The 22,914-nt window shown below is 41.2% G+C and overlaps 1 protein-coding gene across 2 annotated transcripts in view; it reads right to left on the bottom strand.

Moving 5' to 3' along the window:
* Positions 1-22,632, bottom strand: part of IFFO2 (intermediate filament family orphan 2) — a 48,982-nt gene extending 26,350 nt beyond the window's left edge. For both annotated transcript variants that reach the window (XM_034753228.1, XM_034753229.1), the window contains exon 1: positions 21,793-22,632. In XM_034753228.1, the coding sequence (XP_034609119.1) occupies positions 21,793-22,376 (584 nt within the window). In that variant the 5' untranslated portion in view covers positions 22,377-22,632. The remainder of the gene's footprint in view (positions 1-21,792) is intronic.
* Between the last annotated feature and the right edge of the window lie 282 nt (positions 22,633-22,914).

Genomic DNA, 22,914 nt, shown 5'->3' with positions numbered 1-22,914 from the left:
TTTGGCAAAAGGTGGAAATCTTTTGTCTCTCTGGGTCCCCACCCCTCCTTCTAAATGGAAAAGTACCAGATTTTAGATGGATTCCAGTATCATGTGACATGATCACATGTCACTGTAAGACCCCCTAGTTTCCATTCTTCCTGGGTTGGCCCACACGTACACAGGAAGGCTTGCAGGTAAATAAACAATTTACAACCAATTGTCTTAGTCAATGGGAGCCATCAAGATTCTAAACCACCATTAATGGCCCACACTTCGCATAATTATAATAGGACCTCAGTGTTATACTTCATATTTCTAGCTTCAGATACAAGAATGATACATGCATACAAATAGGAAGAACATATTCAGTAGTTTATAACCTTTGTTATGATAACTTACAAGAGACCTTTTGCATAAAGCATATTCCAGTTACATCATATTCATAAGCATACTTCCATAAAGCATATGGAGTGCAATGTCACAAAGGTTATCAGAGCTTTAATGTCACATAGAAGCAAAAGTCTTGGGTGCATTCTTTAAAATAAAATATTGCTGCTTTTAACAAACAAAAAACACCCATCAATTGCTTATGTGTAAGGTTCATAAGTAATTAAAATTATTTCAAGCTATTTTAAACTACATGAATGTCTCATGCATGATATGCTCTTTCCAATAGCTTTAACAGGTGTAACAAAGATATTCAGGTATGAAAACAAAGGAACTTTATGGAAATCCAATGAAGTAACATCAAGGATGATCTGTCCCTCTTCCCATACAGAAACAAACCTGGATTCTTCCAATACAAGAAGGAAGTGAATCCAGTCATTTAAGATGTAACTGCTTACTCAAGAAGGCTTTTTGGTACAATGTAGGATAGCCTGTTTGTTGTATGTGCTACAGGGTCTCAGCAATCTTTTTGACAATTTTTTACAGAAAAAGCAGTGGAGAGACAACTTGCTGAAAAGGAGTTTGCATTGTTCAAGTTTAAGACTGATATCAAATGAAATAAGACAAGTTATATTCAGCTTCGTGACAAAGTCAGCTGAGAAAACTGAAAAGTCTTAATTTACCAACAAATTCATGATTGTTAGCATCTATAATAGATTCTCACAGCAGGAGACAAAAGCAATAGCAATTTAATTTGAAACAATAGTGCTATCTAGAATGAAGGTCGTGAAATCAATCCCTTATGTTAGCGGAGGACCATACTGTAGTAATGGATAACTTATGAAGCCATCAAGCAGTCTATATTGCTGGCCTCTAGTTTTAGCAAGAGACCAAATTCACAGATTCTAGTCTCCTTTATTTTCTAACTACAGTAACTCCTCACTTAACGTTGTAGTTATGTTCCTGAAAAATGCGACTTTAAGCGAAACGATGTTAAGTGAATCCAATTTCCCCATAAGAATTAAAGTAAATGAGGGGGTTAGGTTCCAGGGAATTTTTTTTCCACCAGACAAAAGACTCTCTCTCTCATTATATATATATATATACACACACACACACACACACACACACACACACACACAGAGTATAAGTTTTAAACAAACAATTTAATACTGATACACAGTGATGATGATTGTGAAGCTTGGTTGAGGTGGAGGAGTCAGAGGGTGGGATATTACCCTTACTGCTAATAGGGCCGGCTCCAGCTTTTTTGCCACCCCAAGAGGCAAAGAAAAACAAAAAACAAAACAAAAACAAAAACACAAAAAAATCATTGAGCTGCCACTGAAGAGGAAGAGAGGGAGCAAGGGACCCGCCACCGAATTGCTGCTGAAGACCCGGACGTGCCGCCCCAACAACGGACGGACTGCTGCCCCTTTCTATTGGCCGCCCCAGGCACCTGCTTCCTTCGCTGGTGCCAGCCCTGACTGCTAAATGATGAACTAGCAATTGGCTGAGCCCTCAAGGGTTAATTCTCTCACTCTACAAGGCAGCAGGAATGGAGGGAGATATGCACATTTCCCCTTTAAGTGCACTGCCTTGTTAATTAGATCAGCTTGCTGAGACCCCAGCTGCTGCAAGCTCCCCCCGTCCTGAGCCCTGGTGTGTCCCCCCTGCTCTATGGAAGATGGGGTAAGTGGGGTGCAGGAGTAGGACGATACCCTGACATTAGCCCCCCCTCTTCCTTTCCTCCCACGGCACAGCAAGCAGGAGTCTCAGGGAGCAGCACATGGCAGTGGGGGGGGGAGGGACAGCTGAACTGCAGGCAGCTGCTGCACAAGGAACTCAGGGGGGCTGCCGGTCCACCCTGGTTCCAAGCCCCCACCAGCTAGCTGCAACAGGCTGCTCTCCCTGCAAGCAGTAGACAAAGCAGGCGGCTGCTAAACGATGCTAGATGGGAGCATTGCACAACTTTAAACAAGCATGTTCCCTAATTGATCAACAATGAAACAATTTTAACCGGGACGACTTTAAGTGAGGAGTTAATGTCAACTTGCATTCAGATCATGACTGTAAATGCCTCAACTACCAAAGCAAACTCTTGTTCTCAGGGAAAACTTATTTTCTCAAAATGTTATAACTTATGTATTGGGAATAATTGTTCTTAATTATTCTATAGGAATGAGCACAGAACCTCTGCAAGTAGATTTTACTAGACTCATTTACTGGTGTATTAGAGAAAGAAGGGAGGTGAAGTAATATCTTTTATTGAATCAACTTCTGTTGGTAAAAGAGACAAGCTTTCGAGCTTACACAGAGTTCTTCTTCAGGTCTGGGAAAGCTACTCAGAGTATTGAATTTCTTTCCTTTCCCCCTCTTCCTACCATTTCACAAGATTCTCTGTAGCTAAATGGAGACAAAGCTAGGTGAGTTCATTTTAAGTATTCTAAGGAATATATGTACATGTCTCAAATCAGTGGGAAGCCAAGACACCAACCCTTGTTTTGAGTAGGCCAGATGGCAAGAGGTCTCTGTATATAGCAGTTAACCAAATGTTATATGCAATGCTGTGACATCTATTCATTTCAATGTAGTTATGTCTGAGATTGACTAGTGCAGCGGAATATGGAGGAGGGCCTCTATTTTAAAAATATCTATGGCAATTTTTTCTAAAGTAATTCCTCTCCACACCTAAACAATTGTGCTGTTCATATGAAAATTATTTGTTCCGTGTCAGTACAATAAGAGTTTTGATTAATAAAGTGTTAGTCCTCGTGATAAGATACTGTCCAACTGTGGGTTTTGAAACTATATCACTGATAACTATGAATGTTTAAGTACAGTAGTCATAAATTATTAGCTACATGTGATTTCCTCTACCCCACCACCTCCTCTTATGCCTGCTAATGCAATGCAAGACATTGCATATCTGTGCACCCAAAACCTTTTTCTGTAATATAGCTTGATATTACTTTCTGTAAGATGCTCTATTTACTTCTCAGCACACAATAGTAACGCTGACAGCCTGCACATTAAGGGACAGGCTGGAATTATGAGCAGTACTAATAGTACTGAAGTCTCTCAAGTTTGAGTGAATAGTGACCTGTTGGCTGGTTTCTTTCAGACATAAAAGACCCTTCCTGACAGTCACAGAAAAAAGTGGATTGACAATATAAGTCAGTCTCATCAGGTTTATTTATGTGCTATGGGAACATACTAGTTTCAATACCAGAGCAGACCATCGATCCAGATGGGTTTGTTAACCTTCTTAGGGAAATAAGAGAAAGCAACATCCAAATAACTTGAGCTGGAAAAGGGTGTTTTTTGTTGTTTATTTGGGGGGGGGGGGGGGGAAAGGGGAGGGGGTTGGGGAGGGCCGCGGTATTAGGGGGGGGGGGGGGAAACAGATTACAAGACCTAGTTTTAGAATATTATCAGGACCCAAGTGCAATGAGTGTTGTAATCTCCACTCTTTAAAATGTTTAAGAAGCTTCATTTAAAATTAAATTAAAATGCAGAGCCCCCCAGACTGGTGGCCAGGACCCAAGCAGTGTGAATGCCATTGAAAATCAGCTCGCGTGCCCATAGGTTGCCTACCCCTGAGCTAGGGATTGCCTCCCTTCCACTTTCCTAATTCTGCTACTGTAGTGAATTCAATGCTGCAGTATACTGATTGACCAACAGGAAATTGAAGCCATTTGTAACCCTCACCAGGGAAAGAGCTCAGCCAGTCAACATCAACAGTATAAATCATGGTCCCTGTAATTAGGTTGACAGGCCATCATTCATGTTCATCCCGAATAACCTGAAAGCGCAAGAGTACCTTTTTCAGCTTCAAGTTAATCTGGTCTGAGGTGGATTAACTTGGTGCATTGAGATAAATGTCATCTCCATCTGACCCAAATGGTCTAGTAATAAAGTAGCAACCTGTTCTCTTTCCTACAAGTTCATTATATGGCAAGTTCTCATTCCAAAAATGTTCATTTTCAAACTGAAATGTGTAAAGAACTGCCTATTATACCCTCTGAGCCCTACATAAAACAATTACCATCAAGGCTTTTATCATATCTGGGGCAAAAATACACGTTACATTGTTCCTATAGCATTGTAACGGTCATAACTGGAGATTAAAATGAGCCAAAATAAATGTTTGTAATTGGTAATCTATCTGAAAAGCAGAAGATTAAGTTACTGTAAACATGCAGGATTCATGTTAAATATTTAACTCATGTTTTAGAGTGCTTTCTTGCATAAGCAACACTAAGATAAATTTTGCCTGCTAACCCAGCTGCTTTTAATATAATGTGTATCAAAATACATTTTCCTACTTGGCCATCAGCTGGCTGCTTTAGAAATATTTCAGTATGTCAGTATGTCAATTGAGAGAGAGTTTCCAATAATTTGGCCTTGGAGTGGTAGTATAAGACTACATAGATACAGGACTGCTGTTTATTAAATGGACTGGCTTGGCCATTATTTCAAATGGGAAAGTCTCAGAAATAACACAACAGGTGCTATACAACTTAAATGAGAGGTAAAAAGAAAATAGACATTAAAGACCTCAAAGAAATGCATTTTTATGTTTATTTGTAAAGTTACATCACTTGCAAAGAAGGGGGGGGGGAGAGGGTGAAGTGTAGTCTGCACTCAAATCTTTCTTTCTGAGCAGAATGGTGACGCCACCCCGGATGTTTATCTAGATAAGGACTGCAAGGTCTCTGGGAACAAACATACCTCTGAACAATATAATTAAGTACTTTTATACTAAACTGGTTCAGCTTCATTTTCTGGGAAGGAAAAGAAGAAAGTTAAATCTGAGTGATTGAGACAAACTATCAATATAATCCTATTGTAATAAATAGAATTAATATCAAATTTAAATATTCTGATAGATATCACACTGTGCATGTACAAACATTATGTATTTGGAGAAACTGAGGAGCAGAAGTGAAGTGTTTTGGAACACATGCATGTTGCTTGGTTGATTTCCAGGCCTCTAATATTAGTCAAAGACGAGAAACTTAGCCCAGTGTTTCTAAACTATTTTGCTGTTAGTATTTGTGCAGATGAACACCCAACATCTGAAATCCCTTGGAGCATCCAACATATGGAAATAATCTGCCTGCAAGTGTTAATGTGTGAGAATTTCGGAATTAAGACCTCCTCTGAAAAGGTCACCTGAAACAAGCCTTTAGAGGCCCAGCATAGGCAGAAAGGAAGCTGCTACTGTATTTTCCACTCCATGCATCTGATGAAGTGGGTTTTAGCCCATGAAAGCTTATGCCCAAATAAATTTGTTAGTCTCTAAGGTGCCACAAGGACTCCTCAGGGTTTTTGCTCGATTAGTATGTACTGTGGAATACAGTATGCTATTATCATGGTGCCCTGGTAATGCCACGTGATTCACTTTGACAGCTCATCTCTGGTACCCTCATCATTGCTGGAAAAACTATGGGCTACGGCTTAATAGAGTAGAGCAGGAAAAAACAGCACATTTTTACATTTTCTGAAATATTTAAACAAATTAGAAGTGAATAAAAATTAATATGCTTACATGAGTTACCAACAGTGAATATTTGCATGCTCAGTTTATCAGTGACCAAACAAACAGAAGATGCAATTGTGACAGATATTCCAATCCCATGCAATATCTTTGGGGACCATACTGTATTAAGTTTATGAATGGTTAATGTATCAATGTAGGCCACGGACTGTACAGGTCTGTCTCATCTTACGCGGGGGTTCCGTTCCGCGGTTAGCGCGTAAAGCGAAAACCGCGTATAGCCAAAACCCCATTGAGTTCAATGGCGGGCGAAATCGCCCGCACTACAGGTATAGTATTAAAACTGTTTTTCTCTTTTTTGTTTTTGCCGACCGCGTAAAGTTGAAATTGTGCATGTTAAATGCACATAAGATGCGACAGACCTGTATGCAACTCCAGGGGGGAGGGTCACCATAGTCCTCCAGGAACCGTTCAGAAGTAAGAAATCGCATGAGGTTCTGTGGCTCAAGTACTACCTTAGGGGTAGTAAGATTAACAAACAATGCCAGCTGTGACTTGAACATCTACAATTCCATCATTATGCAGATACCCACTAGGAAAGAGTCTTTCAGCAGCCACAATCAGATAAGATTTTCAACTCCTATCAGCCTAGACTAGAATTAAACTAATGACCTGCCCTAAGAATACTTACGCTTTTTAAAGTTTGATTTTCCTTGAAAATTCAACATTCTACGCTCTCAACTCGTCCATGGGAGTTAAACTTTCAAAGATCATGGCTTTTCCTCAGATACCAAAGGGAAGCATAGTAGTTTAAAGAGTCTGATTTAGGGTTAATTTTTTTACTATAGGAATAAAAACTAAGAAGAGAGTCTTCACAGCCATTAAGATAGTTAGTGCTATCCATTCACCTCCAAATAAGAGGGGTTTGCTTTCACTACAAATATTGTTTTTAAATATTTAAATATGCTTTGCTATCTCGCTTCCTTTATTTAAGAATGTACAAAAGCTAAGTGACATCTTATTTTACTCCAATTCAACATTTCCCACACACAAGTCTGAGATATCCTAAAGGTCACTGTTTCTGTGACAGCTAAACTTGATGTATAGAGTTCTGATGGACAATAGCTCAGATTGAAATACCAAGACACCTGGGCCCTGTTATACTAGGATGAAAAGCACTACAAAACTGTTACAATCTCTTATAACACCTTGCATTCTCCTCACTGCCACGTCCAGGTATTTTACAAAAGCATTAGTTGTTCCACTTGGGATGATGATATTTAGCTTGACTATATCTGTTTAGCTGGATCTGACAAAGGTTTATCCACATCTTGGTTAAGAGTGCAGTTTCAATAAGTCAGTTCCCCTAACTCTCCCTCAATTGAGTGCCCTGCGTTTGAAGTTATCTAAAAGACCCTGCTCACAACAATGCTAGGTGCTGTGTAGCAGAGTTGCTTTAGGATTTCAAAATAAGCTGGTACCATCACTGTTGTAAAGTGATTGGGCATGGATGCACCAAAATGATTGACAGACAACATTCCTGCATGTGGACTCAATTTTTTGCAAGGAACAGCAAGGGCTTGTCTACACTGGCACTTTACAGTGCTGCAACTTTCTCACTCAGGGGTGTGAAAAAACACCCTCCTAGCACTGCAAGTTTCAGCACTGTAAAGTGCTAGTGTAGACAGTGCACTCTGTTCCCAGCGCTGGTAGCTATTCCCCTGGTGGAGGTGGTTTTTCTATAGCCCTGGGAGAAAGTTCCCATTCCATATGAAATCTAATTGGAGGACCACAAGGGAGGTACCTGAAAAGCAAATTAGCAATAGAGCCCGGGCAGGGGAGCAGGATATTACCCTGACACTTTCTGGAGAACAATAAGGGCCTAAATCTCTTTCACATGATAAATTACCTCCTCACCAATCTATCATTTTGCAAGATAGCCTAAGGAATCACTCAGTTTTCTCATTGCAACTGTGTGTCACTAACAATATAGGAGACTCATGAATAGCCAGTAAAGCCGGGCTCCAGGCACCAGCCGAGCAAGCTCGTGCTTGGGGCAGCAGATTCTAAGGGGCGGCATTCTGTCCAATCCGTCCCCCCCCCTTTTTCTTTTTCGGGCGCTTCACCGCTCCGGCTGCCCCGCAGGTTTTTTTGTTTGGTTGGTTTTTTTTTGCTTGGGGCGGCAAAAAAGCTAGAGCCGGCCCTGGCCGGTAGGCTTCCAGGTTGAGGTAAGGAAATAATAAATGCAAAACAAAACAAAAAATATAATAAGGTATTCTGCCATTTTTAAAATGAATTTAATATTTCCTGCATTTTTACAGCACTCATTTAAAACACTCCATTTATCACAATCTCAATAGATCATTTCAACACTGAATCTTACCAATTCCTCACCACCTGTTTGCTGCAAGGAGCTCTTGGGAAAATAAGGGTACTTTGCACTGAAGTTTGGCTGCTGAGGAGACAATGATTGCAGAAGAGACTTAAAACCATAAATAAGACTACTGAAGTGTAAACAGTTGGGATATACAAGGAGAGAGACAGTCAAATTCGGTCTTTGAGCCCCCAAATCAAGGTTTAGGATTTCAGCATATTTGTACAGATGCAAGTCAGTCCCAAGGTAACATGTCTATCCTCGTTGTTGTTTTTGCTGCAGCAAATTTTATAAATTCCAGATTAACCTCACAACACTTCATTTACAAACAAAATCCAGTATCCACTAATTGAAGATACAACAGCAGAATTAGGAGCAAGTAATCAAAGTCTCACAACTGGAATATAGCATAGAGATATCTTCCTGTAAAAGACGCTAGCAACATTAGGTTACGTGAGCGGTCCTGACTATTCTCTGGTGGGGAGAGCGGCAGTTTGCTTGTTGCTAGAAATTGTAGCTGCAAATAAACATTGCTGATTTTTCAAGTTGCCAACATGGTGAAAGCAAGTTTAACAAGTACAGTATCGCTAATTCTATGGCAGCCAGAAATACTGCAAATCACAGATTCCAGACAAGTTTTCCACATCTCTGCACTAAACATACTGATGAAGAGGACAGGTCACCCCTACCAGAAATAAACACATTTAAGACAGTTAAGCTTGCAAAAGCCTCTTGCACTGGAAAATGTTTGTACAGTATGCTCTTTTCCAGTACCAAATACCTATATTGGGGTTCTCAAACTGGGGGTTGGGACCCCTCAGGGGGTTGTGAGGTTATTACATGGAGGGTCACGAGGTTATTACATGGGGGGTTGCGAGGTGTCAGTCTCCACCCCAAACCCCGCTTTGCCTCCAGCATTTATAATGGTGTTACAAATTTAAAAACAATTTTTTAATATCTTTAAGGGGGGGTTGCACACAGAGGATTGCTATGCGAAAGGAGTCACCAGTACAAAAGTTTGAGAACCACTGACCTAAATTAACCCCATTATGCTGTTCCATGTACACACTGACTAAAGCCAAAACTGCTCATCAATAAATGTCATCTGTTGAGAGGAACAAGTGTGTGCAGTGCATGTGCAAGAATTATGCATTTTTATTACTAAAGTTATCAAGAATACCCAGATGCTAGTGTGATATTAACTGAGTTCAACTAAAGTTCCAACCGTAAGGAAGACAAATGCAACACTGCAAGGGTTACAATCTGGGATTATTTTTGTTTTAATGCACAGATAGACAAGGAGAACAGTGACTGAGAAAATCACCTCACTCCCTTCCTTGTCTTTAGAATAACACACACTTACAAGAGTCCTATGCTTTGAGTCATGTGTCCAAAACCCATATAAAAACCAGAATCCAGTGAGCAGGAAATCCGCACAAGCATGGCACAGGGAATAAATCCTATCCAATCTGCTAAAGCTGCTCGTCAGTTTGGGGCAATGGGAGAGAGAGTAACACAATAAATGCTTCATGCATTTCTTGGAAATAAAGCTGACTTGTGCATTTGAAACCAGAACTGAAAAGGTGAATCTCTCTACAGCAGTTACACCAATGTACAGCTAATTCTGCACTTATTTCATAGCAGCAGGAGTAATATAGCCTTACCCTTAAAATATCTTGTGGTGATCTTGGAATCTCAGGGAAATAATCTTGTATGTGTTGACTAAATAAAAGGTGGAAGAGGCTATATCAAGTTTCAACAACTACATGGAATTTATTAACTAAAAAGTTCCCACAGTACGCTGTACAAAAGGGATAAACTAATTCAGCACCAAGAAAGAGGAAAGAGAAGCAGAGGAGTTTATGGAGCAGAATTTTTTCATCTGCATATTAAGATACTACCATTGGGAGTTTGTTACATTTCAGTACCAATTAGGGAGACAACTAGCTTATTTCAGCCACAAAACATGCCTCTTTAAAAGGACAAATCCCAAGCAGCATCCCTGAAAACGGGATTTAACTTCCAGTGTCCCCTTAATAAAAACTCAACAGTCACTGACAACTGGCAGCTGTTGCACTGTGGATAAGAATACAGATTAGCAGAAAGGATGTTTTACTGTGTATTATAATACTTATACTTAGCTGCTTTTCATTTAAGAATCTCACCTTCTTTTATAAGAAGTGCTTTTAAGTATTAACCCCATTCTACAAATGAGGAAACAGAAAGAAGTTAAGTGACTTACCCATTATCACACAGATGCAGCAGCGCCAAGAATAAAGCCCAGGTTGCCTGACTCCTCCAGGATACTGTCAACTGGCCAATACTTCCTCTCCCTCCACCCAAATAAAAAAAATTAAGAGGTTCTGCGTACATGAGTAGCTCTTTGTGATTGCATTTGTGCCAGCAGTTAGTTTTTGAAACCAACAAAGTATGCCAACGGCTCAATATCATGTACAGATATGATTCATTGGAATTGCACTACGTTGCCAATCAGTAAAAATACTAAGCACTGACAATTTGATTTCCCAAGCTTTGGCATCTATAGTTGAGAACAGAATTGAGCAGGTGATTTAACACCTGTTATGGAGAAGACAATTATTTCCTCTCTTTTAAAAAAAAAAAAAAAAACAAAAAAAAAACAGGAGACCTTGAATATTTTTAAGGAGTATTTTAACAATTATGCCCCATTTGTAATAGCTGCACGCCTGTTTTGAGTTTAACATAAGCCTGCGTGGGATGAAGTTGTCTTGGATCCAATTTCTCTGTTTAATGATACTTTAAATGTGAGAAACAGTGTTAACCTTCAGTTATGAATATAAACTATGTACATTAAAAACTCTAATGAAAACTATTCTATGCTAACGCAACAAACATCAACATAACACTTGCATTTTACAAAATACTGGGGCTAGCTGCATCCCAAGGTATGTTTGATAGTTTACAATAACTCTGCATGTTGAACTCCTATTTGAGAGAAAATTTAAATTGAGGAGCCACAAAATTATTTATCTTGTCTGTGTAACATCCAAAGAGAAAAATTAAATTACATTTTTCAGACTGTCCATAATACCAAGCTTTACTTTGTTATAATTTTAATACATATCCAAAGCAACTCCACTGACGTTCCATCAGATTAAAGACTAACTAAATTTGGAATCACATTACGAACAGTAATGATGCAAACTGTGTTTCAGATCCCATGTATTTGGCCCCTTTATTAAGACAATATACCTTGGAAATTTCCAGGATGACAGAAGCCAAGGCTGGAAGGACTGGGTGCATTTGGAGAGAACTCTAATCCACAAAAAAGTACTGGGTTTCATCAATGTAACCAGAAGTCTGATCCAAACCCAAATGCTTATTTTCAAGCTCTAGTTCATAAAACTTTAAATAGAAACATCCATCCTAACAGATGCAACTAATTTTCCTTCACTAGATTGTGAACCCTTTTCCAAGCAGTAATCGCTGGTGCGCGTTGGATACGTGAACTCCAGCAGGATGTTTCAGATTTAGAGTTCTGTGTCCAGTCATTGTCAGTCACATGGTTATGAATTATGCAGGGATGGAAGTGCCCAAACAAAAAGACTCAAGACATGCATCATCTGTGATTCAACTTCACACAGTAACAATTCAACTAGATTGGAGTTCTCTGGTCACTAACAAGCAGGACACATCATTAATGGGCACAGAGCACCATTCTTTCTGGCCTCTCTATGTTCTTGTTATTGAAGTAGACCCAGGGGCAGGATTGATGTAATGTTTTGTATACGGATCAACAACTCAATGAATACATACAAGGCAAATAGAGAGACTTAAACACATTTTCAATATTACAGCCAGATATGAGAGTAGTTTTATTTAAAATTATTTTAACCAGATGCCATATTAATGTCATGATTGTGAAAACACTTACAAATTGGAGAATCTTGCTACTGAAGACTTCACTCTCCATGGCAGAAAACAGCATACCTAGTCCTCCAACACAACATTCCAGAAGATTCTATCTGCTTGCACACCAATTCTGAACATGTGCATGCGTAAACAAGCTGAAAATCTGATAAACCGCTGGATTTCTAGACACTGGCATTTGATGACAGAGCCAGGTGCAACAAGAAAACCTGTATAAAGTTCAGTCTGAAAAGCAACCAAAGCATTATCCCTCCATTTTGGAAAGAAACCCCACACTCCTTCCTATAGCACTTCTCCAGAGCTGACATGAATACTGATTTCTGGGTCACTAGACAATCACTTTCACTCATGGATCCCAAACAAGGCAGTAGAGTTCAGATATATTGTGAAACTGTCATGTGCTCATCTGACATGCCACCATACATTATAATAATCTTACATTGTTCTGCTCGTCAAAACTGAGGTTAAAAAGAAGATTTTTTTCTTAAACTTCACAAGTCAAAAATAAAGAGGCTTCCATACAAATTGTGAGAGACACAGAAGAGGATGAGACTTAACTGATGCTAAAATCTTAAGAATATATATATATAGCATGTGAGAGTGGGGATTCTGAGTGACACAGATCCTTTTCTCCCGCTCGTATCAGAGCATTTGTTTGGGGGAAGAACCAAGTTAGTTTGAGAACTGACTGTTACAAGCATAGCCTTGGGATATGCTGATTCTTTGCCCTCCTTACTGAGCCAAATCCCAGTTGAAGCCAGCTGATCTGTTTGTTACCACAAACTAAGTTCACAGGCCGGTGTTAGATAACCTTTCACTAAGCAAAGGAGGCATGTCTGGGGGAACACTTTAATGGAATTCCAAGCTGCAAAATGGCTTCAGTTAATGGCCCCAATTTTAGCACACTTAATTTAGTTTAACATTTTAACCCAATAATAAACATCTCCAATTCTTGTATTAATAGAAAAAATTGGTTTCTCCACCCCTTTGAATTTAGTGTCATCTAGACACACAAACACAAGCTTTAAAAACAGAACCCTGAGACGATTTCAGCAAGCAGTCAACAGGACAAAAAAAAAATATGCAGGAAGCCAATGCAAAATCCTGGCAGAGTATCACCACAAAAATCTGAACCACAAAAATGCAGCTGCTGAGCTCTGCACCAGTCCCATTCTTTCCTTAGCTACAGACAGCGAAGCACTTGAAATGCATTACTATACAGCAATTTAAACCTATGATTACACATAATGAATAGCTAGAAATAGATTGTTCCTGGGTTTGTTTTCGCTTGACTCCTAAATTGCACACGTCTTCAGAGACAATTTGGGTTTAAGATTTTTAAGAGAGCTTGTTTTTGCTCTATCAAGTGTACTTCAGAATCTGGTTTTTCAGCCTTTGGAAGACCTGCGCTTACTTTCACATGGACTCACAAAATAGGTGGATTAAAAGCTATAAGCTAAAGGGCAAGCACTGCAATATTCTCCATGGATGCAGCCATCCTTTGAAAGGCATGGAAGTCTCCCTCAACCACCCTAACCAGAATATAAGGGGGGTTCCTTACATTCCAGAGCCCTAGAAGTCCACCCCACCTTAGCCTCATGGGGTGACAGGGAAAGCACAGCTCTGAAAAGCTTAGAGCACCTCATTAACAGGGAAAATGGAAGCCAGGCACCAGTGTGGAGCCCGGCTAGAACTTTCCTTGTCCACTTCCTGGGCTTCATGGAGAAGGAAGATGAACCCCTTCTATGGAACAGTATCCCAAGCTGCCACACCTCACGCAGCCAGCTGGGTTGAAGGAAGGTACCCCCCCTTTCATCTCCCAGAGGCAGAACTACCCCATGATATAACAAGGACTCCAAAGAACACCTCCATAATCCCAGACCACAATGGCCAAGCAATTTACTTTTCTTTTTTGTACCTGACAGCTGCAGGGACCCACTTGATAGCAACAAAGAGTGGAGAACTCTGGAACCCCTATCACCTCCTATCCCTTTATGGGACAGACACCCCGGGGAAGGGACAGTTATCACAGTTGTAGATCTAGCTTACACTTGAACAATAATTTAAAAAGAACCAATAGTAACAGATAAAGGGGTAGTTGGGGACAATAAACTGCAAACCCAAGCATGACTTTTTCAAGGGGGCAATCGTTAAAGGGGCAGAGAAGTTGTAATGGAAGTTGTAATGGAATAGGGAATTTTAAGTAGTGTGATTCAGAATTAAGTGGTTGACATTGTTAGCCTATGTAACCATATAGTATTGTTAATGTCACCCTTGTAATAAACTAAGTCAAATTTGAGGGAGGACAATCAAATTTAAACAAGACACATAAGAAAACTCTTCAGGGCACAGGACCCAACCCTGACCGGGTCTTGGTGGCCCTACTGCAATGTAACTAAGGAAGGACTGAAGGGGAACAGTACCTTGCCTTCTTCCCAAAAGCATGAGCGCCCTCACTCCTTGGCCAATTACTCTAGTTTCTACTTGTATTAGAATCCAGAATCTGAAAGATTTGATACAGATTTTTCCAAAAATCAAATTAATCACAAACACGGGACAAAGATGCAACATCAACATTAAGGATAGCACAGGAGCACAATTCAGAGACAAATACATTTCTTACACCCAGACTACAAAAAGTCTAAATCAGTGGTTTTCAACCCACAGACCCTTGAGGGTCCATTTAAATTTGTTTAGGGGTCCGCAAATGAAAAAAGGCTGAAAATCGCTGGTCTAAGTAACGAAAGACAGGAGTCAAAAAACCTGCTTCTCTAATTTCTAGTAATAATCATTAATGATATATTCTATAGCACAGCTATTGTTTCTAGCATTAATCAGATAATTTTCTCCCTTCCTCAAGCAAAAATTATCCCTTGCTGCTAACAGCTAGAATTCCTTTCACACTAACATTCAATTTCAGAAGCATGAGCATTTACTTCAACAAGGGTGGGAGAAATATCCCACTGGTAATGAAATCTCTACTAAGCACTTTTACTGAAAAGCCAACTGGCCCTTTTAAACTGTAAAAAGGAGAGCAGAAATATGCTGGAATTACGAATTAGAGGGCAGTACATTAATTTACAGGTAGAAAGCATTACTAGCTCTGTAACAAACTGGAACATGGAGGGGAGAAAAATCTAGTACCCTGAAGAAATTCTTCTGTTCACCTCAGAAGCCATGTTATAATACATGGGGACCCAATAAAAAAACATTTGCACCATATTACCATTGATTTAAGTTAAAGTTTACTTACACATTCCTACAGAGTTTGTCCTAAGCACAATTTTATTAAGTTCCTTTAGATCTGTTTTTTTTTTTGTTTTGTTTTTGTTTTTTTGTTGTTGTTTTTTTAAGTTCGTTCTGACATGCTTTGCCTTTGACAATGGAAAACTCTGCCGGCTGCAGCAACTTTGAGATAATCTCTTGTTCTTCAACTGGACTTTATTAATCTTCAAAACGAAAAGACCATCCTGAGAAAAAACAACTATTTCCAGCTCAACTGTTAAGTTGCTTTCCACTGCGGCAAGAAAAAAACCTCAATATCTGGTAGATTCTAAATATCTGAACCAATTAAAAACAATTTTAAACCCATAAAATATAAATCCATCCAAGTGTTCAAACTAAAGCTCTGGACAAACTGATCAGCAGGTTTCTTGCAGAGATTTTTTTTTTTTTTATAAGCTATTCAGACAGAAGAATATGGAATGACTGCAGGAGGGTTTTCACAAACTCAGCAGACTTTTGTTGGCCACACACAGGAATATTTGGACAGTCACAATACACAACAATGTACCCAGATCTTAATGGGAGATCTCCACACACACACACACACCTCAGAGCCTAAAAAGGTGGGAAGCTGAACTGTTACCTACCTAAAAATAAAAAATCTCAACGTGTGCATTTTTGCCTTTTTGTACCATATTAGAAACCAAATTCCATGCAGTGCACATTTTGGTATCTTTCATAAACTGTTGAAGATTTTTTTCTTCTCACGTCTCTTAAGGACACATGCATGAACAAAGTTTTATTTCTAACTTTTAGAAGTAACATTTAAGATAACACCTACTGAAAGACTGGAAAAGTGATTCTCTGGTTTACTTACTTTGTATACAGTCAATCTAAGTTACCCTAGGGTTAGTTTCTCCTGCTTGCATATAGGTCTTTCAAATAGCAACAGAAAATGAGTTAAAAATAGTGAAGTGTTATCAGATGTCAAAAATTGACCAAAGGACTTGTGAGCAGATCTAGAATCAGAAGCTATTTTAAATGATTATCCAGAAATTAATAATTCAGAGTGATAAAGAGAAACAGAAAAAGGTTTAATGAAGCGGCTGTTTTCATGTATCCTTGAATAAAATAGGGGGGGGGGGGAGAATTAGTTCTACACAGCCTATTTCTTAGTCAGCTGATTCCTCATGGGAACTTTTGCTCATTTCTGCTCCAGATTTTACTCACATTTGTGATTTTAAAACAATCACAACATTCTATTGACCATAAAATATTAGCTAAAGGTTATATATGTTTCAACGTTATCTCACAATAAGCTGCTGCTGCACTTCCAAGAAAATCTAGACTTTCGTGGGTGGAAAAAAGGCGTGGGGAATTAACTAGTCTGTTTTTAGAGGGAAGCCATTTGTAATTTCAAAATTTGCTTGTGGAACCTCATCTGATAAAGAATCTTTGACAACCTTCAGATTTCTTTAGACAGTTTTACCTCCTCTTTACCAAAAGCTGCTCTCAATCCAACTGCTGTGTTTTTCAGCTTGTGACTATGGCATGATTTTCATATTTGTGCAGAAGGAAGTTTGAATTTAAAAAAAAAATTAATGCTAATAGGAAAAAAAATCATGTTCAAAATTAAACAGGCTACACATGAACTACAAGATGTTGACATTCAAGAGGAAATTGTGCTAGCCACACCTTGCCATCCAGTCATGGAGCTTATTGCAAATAGTCAACTATTTCAACAGGGGACAATATTTTTGTCACCAAGACTCAGAAGCCTTGTGTGAATTGGTTGCTTGGTACAGAGACTGTATAATCATTGTATAACAAACAAAACATGACTACTAGCAATGGTATTTGCACAACTCAGTAACGTAGTCATCTGTCACTCATCTTGGTATCAGTGTGTTTTCCTATAAGATGTATACTTAAGGGCTAATACTTTTTACAATTGCTACTTTGAAATGTGTATGTGTTATCAGTAGGGTTAATTTTACTTGTTTTGTGGTAAAAAAAGGGAAGATCACCAGAAAATATGCTTTACAAGCTTAAATCTCTGGTATGCCCACACATTGAATACCGGGTGAAATGCTGGTCACCCCATCTCAAAAAAGATATATTAGAACTAGAAAAGATGCAGAGAAGGGTAACTAAAATTATTAGGGATATGGAACAGGTTCCATCTGAGGAGGAATTAAAAAGATTGGGATTGTTCATCTTAGAAAACGGGAGGATATGGTAGAGGACTATAAAATCATGAATGGCGTAGAGAAAGTGAACTGGGAAGTGTTATTTACCCCTTCACAGAACACAAGAAGCAGGGGTCACCCAGTGAAATGAATAGGCAGCAGGTTTAAAACAAACATAAGGAAGTACTTCTTCACACAACACACAGTCAACATGTGGAATCATTGCCAGGAGATGCTGAGAAGTTCAAAACTATAACAAGATTCAAAAAAGAATTAGAGTAACTCATGGAAGATATGCCCAGCAATGGCTATTAGCCAAGATTCATGTTATTGGTAAGATATTTAAGTTTTGGTCCATGGGACAACTCCATGCTTTCAGATGCTGGGAGTGGACAACAGAGGATGAATCACTCAATGATTGCCCTGTTCTGTTAATTTCTTTTAAAGCATCTGACATTGGCCACTGTCCGAAGACAGGATACCGGACCAGAGGGACCACTGGTCTGACCATTCTCATGTTCTTATGGCTAAGCTCACCCCTGGAATATTAGCATTTTATGACAAATCCCCCAGTGCATTATTAGCTCCCCAAGTTAAAAAGAGCATGGACCAAAACTTAAATATCTTATCAATAACATGAATAGTAAGTCACTTCAAAATAGATTTTCCAAAGTTCTCCATACTGGAAAGGCAAATATGCTATAAGATACTGCACAATTGTGCCCAGCCTGATTAGGTGGTCACACCCACCAGAGTATAAGTATACTGCTTTGGATAAAAATGTATTAACACACTGAATCCTATTTTCAGAATCACATTCTGCATAGGAGAGCGGTATCTTACAGCCAGTAAGACAACAAGTCCCTTCAAAAAGGCTTAGAACCAACCATTGCCATTGGTGCAAGACATCCCTTGTCAAGATATCTACCATCTTGACCTAAGAGGAAAGCATCTAAGAGCACTGAAACACATCTGGTAACTATAATATTAGTTCTCTTCCTCCAAGGAAGCTGAAGTTTGCTAACCGTAGTTTAGAGCACCCATGTAATGATTCTCCATCTTGCCACCTCAAGATAGTAGCCTTGTCAAAAGAGAGATTCATTTGCTAAGAGAAAAAGTACTGCACACAGGTCTGTTTTCCAAGTTAACAGTAAGCGAGCTAGCCAGATTCCTCTTACATCTTTGCTGAGCAAGACCTAGAGGCACAGAGACTTATGCACATGTTTAACTCTTTGCTGACAATGTTTTTCCAAAAGTGATAGAAACAAAACCCACTGACTTCTTTATTTGGAGACCACTGTGCTAGGAGTAATTCAGTCATCAGGGGGCACTATCAGGTACTTTAAACCCAAAATGTGATTTTACAAAAAACACACACACACCAGAAGTGTTGGCAACGACAGCTAGCTCAGTCGGCAGAGCATCAGGCTCTTAATTTGAGGGGCCAAGATTCTAACCCGTCTGGGCAGCCAGCTTTTTATTAAAAATAGTCCTGCCTTGAGTGCAGGAGACTGGACCAAATGACCTCTTGAGGTCCCTTCCTGTCCTACACTTTTATGATTTTAAGTGTTTTTTTTGTTTTTTTTTTTTTAAATGAAGAGAGAGAGTAGTTTGGGAAGTAAGAAGTCCCTATGGTGTTTGCAATGCAAGCATTTCCATACTGTGGTAGTGCATGAAAAAGTAAAACTGAAATCTATTATTACTGCTAGAGTTGAGTGAAAGAATAAACAGCATAAATATTTTCTAAATCACACAAAACTGATTTGATGTCTCACAAGAAAAAGACAACCACCACCAAAGAGCAGGTCACATAAAATCTAAGTTTGACTAGTGCAGGGCATAAAAGGACAAGGAAGGGGGGCAGGAAAGGCAAACAAGAACTGTAATAATCAGTTACTTAGTAATGGACATACACATATTGAAGGAGACATTAAAAATGCAAGTTTGAAATTTTATTTTACTTTCAGCCTGACTGTTGCCTTTTTAAGCTTTTCATTCTGACATGTTACAAAAAAAGCCTTTCCAAGGGGACTCAGGATGTTAACACTTAGCACTTATCTACACAATTTTTGTACTGCTTTAACTTCCTCAGTTTAGAAACAGATCTAGTTAAAGCAGTAAGACCCACTAGTGTGGATGCAGTTGTACTGGTATAAAGGTGATTAGATCACAAGCAGCTACATTGGCATAAGCACTTTTATACAAGTATAACTGCATCCAGACTAACTTCACCAATTTCTAAACACAAAGTTAAAGCAGTGCAAAACTGTGCGCAGACTATACCTTGACCTTTTCCTCCAGAGGAAATCACCGTTCATCTATTTAAAAAAAAGAAAAGTAGCACTAGACACTGATGACACAACCCACACCCTAGGGATAACTTTCTTAAATGAAACGTGGCTGAATACATATTCTCCCAAGTGTCACCATCCATCTTCTTAGTACAGAGAATGAAAACAAAACAAGCCCATGGCATAATGTGACTACTATTGCACACACAAAATACAGCCCAACTTCCCTTTAATCAAATTTTGACATCAACTCCTGTCACAGCACTAAGCTTCCATTGACATTTCTAAAGGCCTATTATCCCGGTTTAAAAATATGTTATCAAACAGGAGGGTAGTTTCATAGTGTACAGACATCCACATCACATAACCAGTATAACTGGTACGATTTATTGGGGGCTGAGAATTGAATAGATAAGACTGGGTTACTCAGATATGAGCCCTTAAGGGAAAAAAAAAGTTGCCTTGCCAAATGAGAGATGGCCCTGGAATAAAAGCCATCAACTACTTTTCAGCATTGCATTTGAGTTCCCACCCCACAGTAGTCATACATACTGAAAGCCACTAATAGAAACCAGTTGGAACTGGGATTTCCCAGATTATTTTATTTTCATGGTTCACACAGCTAGATGCAAGGAAATATCAGGAGTGGAAGGGTATTTTTAAAAGTAGTCAAAGAAAGATCGCATCTGCCACATCTACAAGTGATTTTCTTGTGTTGTTTCCAATTTAAGCCAACAAATTTAAAATAGTCTATTCAAAAGTCTATTCAACATGACACATAGGGACAAACTAGAGCAACCCCAAAAGATACATGAATGTATCATACACCTTCCAAATGTAAACTTTTTTTTAGACAAGTAATTTGCAAGGACATAACCATAAATGTGACAAACTAACAGCTTATAAGGAACACAATGTTCTCATCCATGCAGAGCATTGCAATCAGAATGTGCTGTATGCCACATGGCCCTGGCTGTCTCACAAAAGGGTTGTCTGAATTTGCCCTCCTACAAAACCAAACTGCCAGAGAGACCCCATTTAAGCCAAAAAAGCAACAGAATTTAGCAGTGGTTGCCCAGGTCTGTCCTTCAGGATGCCCTGGGCACTCACTGCATATAGAAATCCAGGATCCGAGCTACCGACTTTTACTGGCCTCCCACCCTCAGTGCACATAGACTTGTGTCTGTGTGTCTAGTGTATTTAGACATGTTTAATTTTGCATAAAAATCTCCCAAGGCTTAACAAAAATTTAAGATGAATGTAAATTTTTCAAGCTGTATGTGTTTGGTGGTTTTTTTAAAACATTTCAATGAAACAGCTTTTGTTTGGCTGCAAACCTTTCCCTGCAGTGTTTGCAACCCAAGTTTTGCAGCACTGAGCTCATTCACAAGAGCCAGAAAGTGAAATTGACTATGAAAGTGATTAACCGGTTCTCATCTCCCAAGCTAAATTTAGGGCTAATTAGGTAAACCAACAGGAATAGTAGATCGCTTCCCTCTCCAAGGACGGTTTTTTTGTTTGTTTGTTTTTAAATTTATTACGCTTACAATGCTCCTTTTGAGACAGAGATGTACAGAAAGCTTGAAAGTGGGCCTTCAACCTCCAAAGGGCCTCCAGATTTTCCCACCCTCCCCCAGGAAAGTCAACCAGGTTGGTGGGAGGGACAAATTCTCTCGAGGAGGGTCCCCCAAGTTTTCCAAATCTATCGGCCGCCTCTCCGTAGACAGGAAGTCGGGGGGAAGGGAAGCCACGTTCCCGCATGGGTCTGAGATTCCTCAGCCTAGCTCCCCCTTCCTCACCCTGGGACGGCTGCCCTGAGGGGTCCCCCAAGCCTTCTCCTTCCATCAACTCCCCCATGGACGGGGGGCGCCCCCCATCTCCCGACTTCCTCTCAGGCCTCTCCCCCGCCCCCCGCCCCCCCTCCGCACTCACTTTCTCTTGTACTCGTCCCTCTCCCGCTTGACTTTGGCCAGCACGTTGTAGAGGGCCCGGATCTCGGGGGTGATGGTGTCGATCTGCACCCCGACGCCGTCCGGGTGGACCCAGGAGACGCCGGGCCCCTGCAGGGTCTCCAGGCCGCCGCCGCCGGTGCGGCGCACCTGGGTGTAGCTCCAGATAGTGCCGGGCAGGCGGCCGTAGTGCTGCGGCGGGGCGGCGGCGGCGGGGCCGGGCGGCTGGGCGCCGTGCCCGGGAGCCGGGGGGCCCGGGTCCGTCTGCACGGCCTGGTCCCGGGAGAAGGTCTTGTAGCGGAAGCGGCGGTCGCGCTCGCTCTGCTGCGCCTGCAGCTGCTTCTCCAGCAGCCGGTTGCGCCGCTCCAGCTCGTGCACCTTGGCCAGGAAGCAGCGGAACCGCACGTTCAGCCCCTTCAGCAGGTGGATGTTGGAGCCCAGGTCGTTCCGCAGCGCCGCGGTCACCGGCGGGGAGGCCGCCGCGGGGCTGCCGGGGCCCAAGGCGCCGGGGGCCGGGCCGGCGGCGAAGGCTCGCGCCATCTCGCCGAAGAGGAGCGAGTTCATCATCCTCCCGGCCGGGCGCGCTCGCAGCCGCGAGGGGGGCGGGGGAGAGACGGGGGCGGGTATTTACCCGGCTCGCGGGGGGGAGGCCACCGGAAGTGGCGGTTAGTCGCGGGAGGGGGGAGGGAGGCTATGGCTGAGGTAAAAGCCGCCCCGGGTCGAGTCCCTCCCGCAGTCCGGCTGTCTCCAAGCGCGGGGACCGCCCGGCCTCGTCTACTCGCTCCTGCGCCAACCGCCACTGCCGCATCGAGCGCCGCGGCCCGGCCACTGACTGACTGACTGGGGCCGGCGACGCGGGGCGGGACTCGGCATCGGCCCCGGCGCGAGGCACCGCCCCGCCCCCTTCCACCGTAGCCCCGCCCTCTTCCTCTTCTGCCGCGCACGCAATGCCCGGCTGGCCCCGCCCACCCGCACGCCCCGGCCAACGCCGTCTTTTCCGACACGGCCCCGCCCCTAGAGTGGTAGCCCCGCCCACACGCGATGGCTCCTCCCCTCCCCATGCCTTTTCATGTGCGCGCGCTAACTGTCTCCCCCTTCCCTGCCC

Source organism: Trachemys scripta, chromosome 19 (assembly GCF_013100865.1).
Source record: "Trachemys scripta elegans isolate TJP31775 chromosome 19, CAS_Tse_1.0, whole genome shotgun sequence".
Classification (NCBI taxonomy): domain Eukaryota; kingdom Metazoa; phylum Chordata; order Testudines; family Emydidae; genus Trachemys; species Trachemys scripta.
Note: the sequence above shows the minus strand (reverse complement) of the source record. Positions and strands in the feature narration are given on the sequence as shown.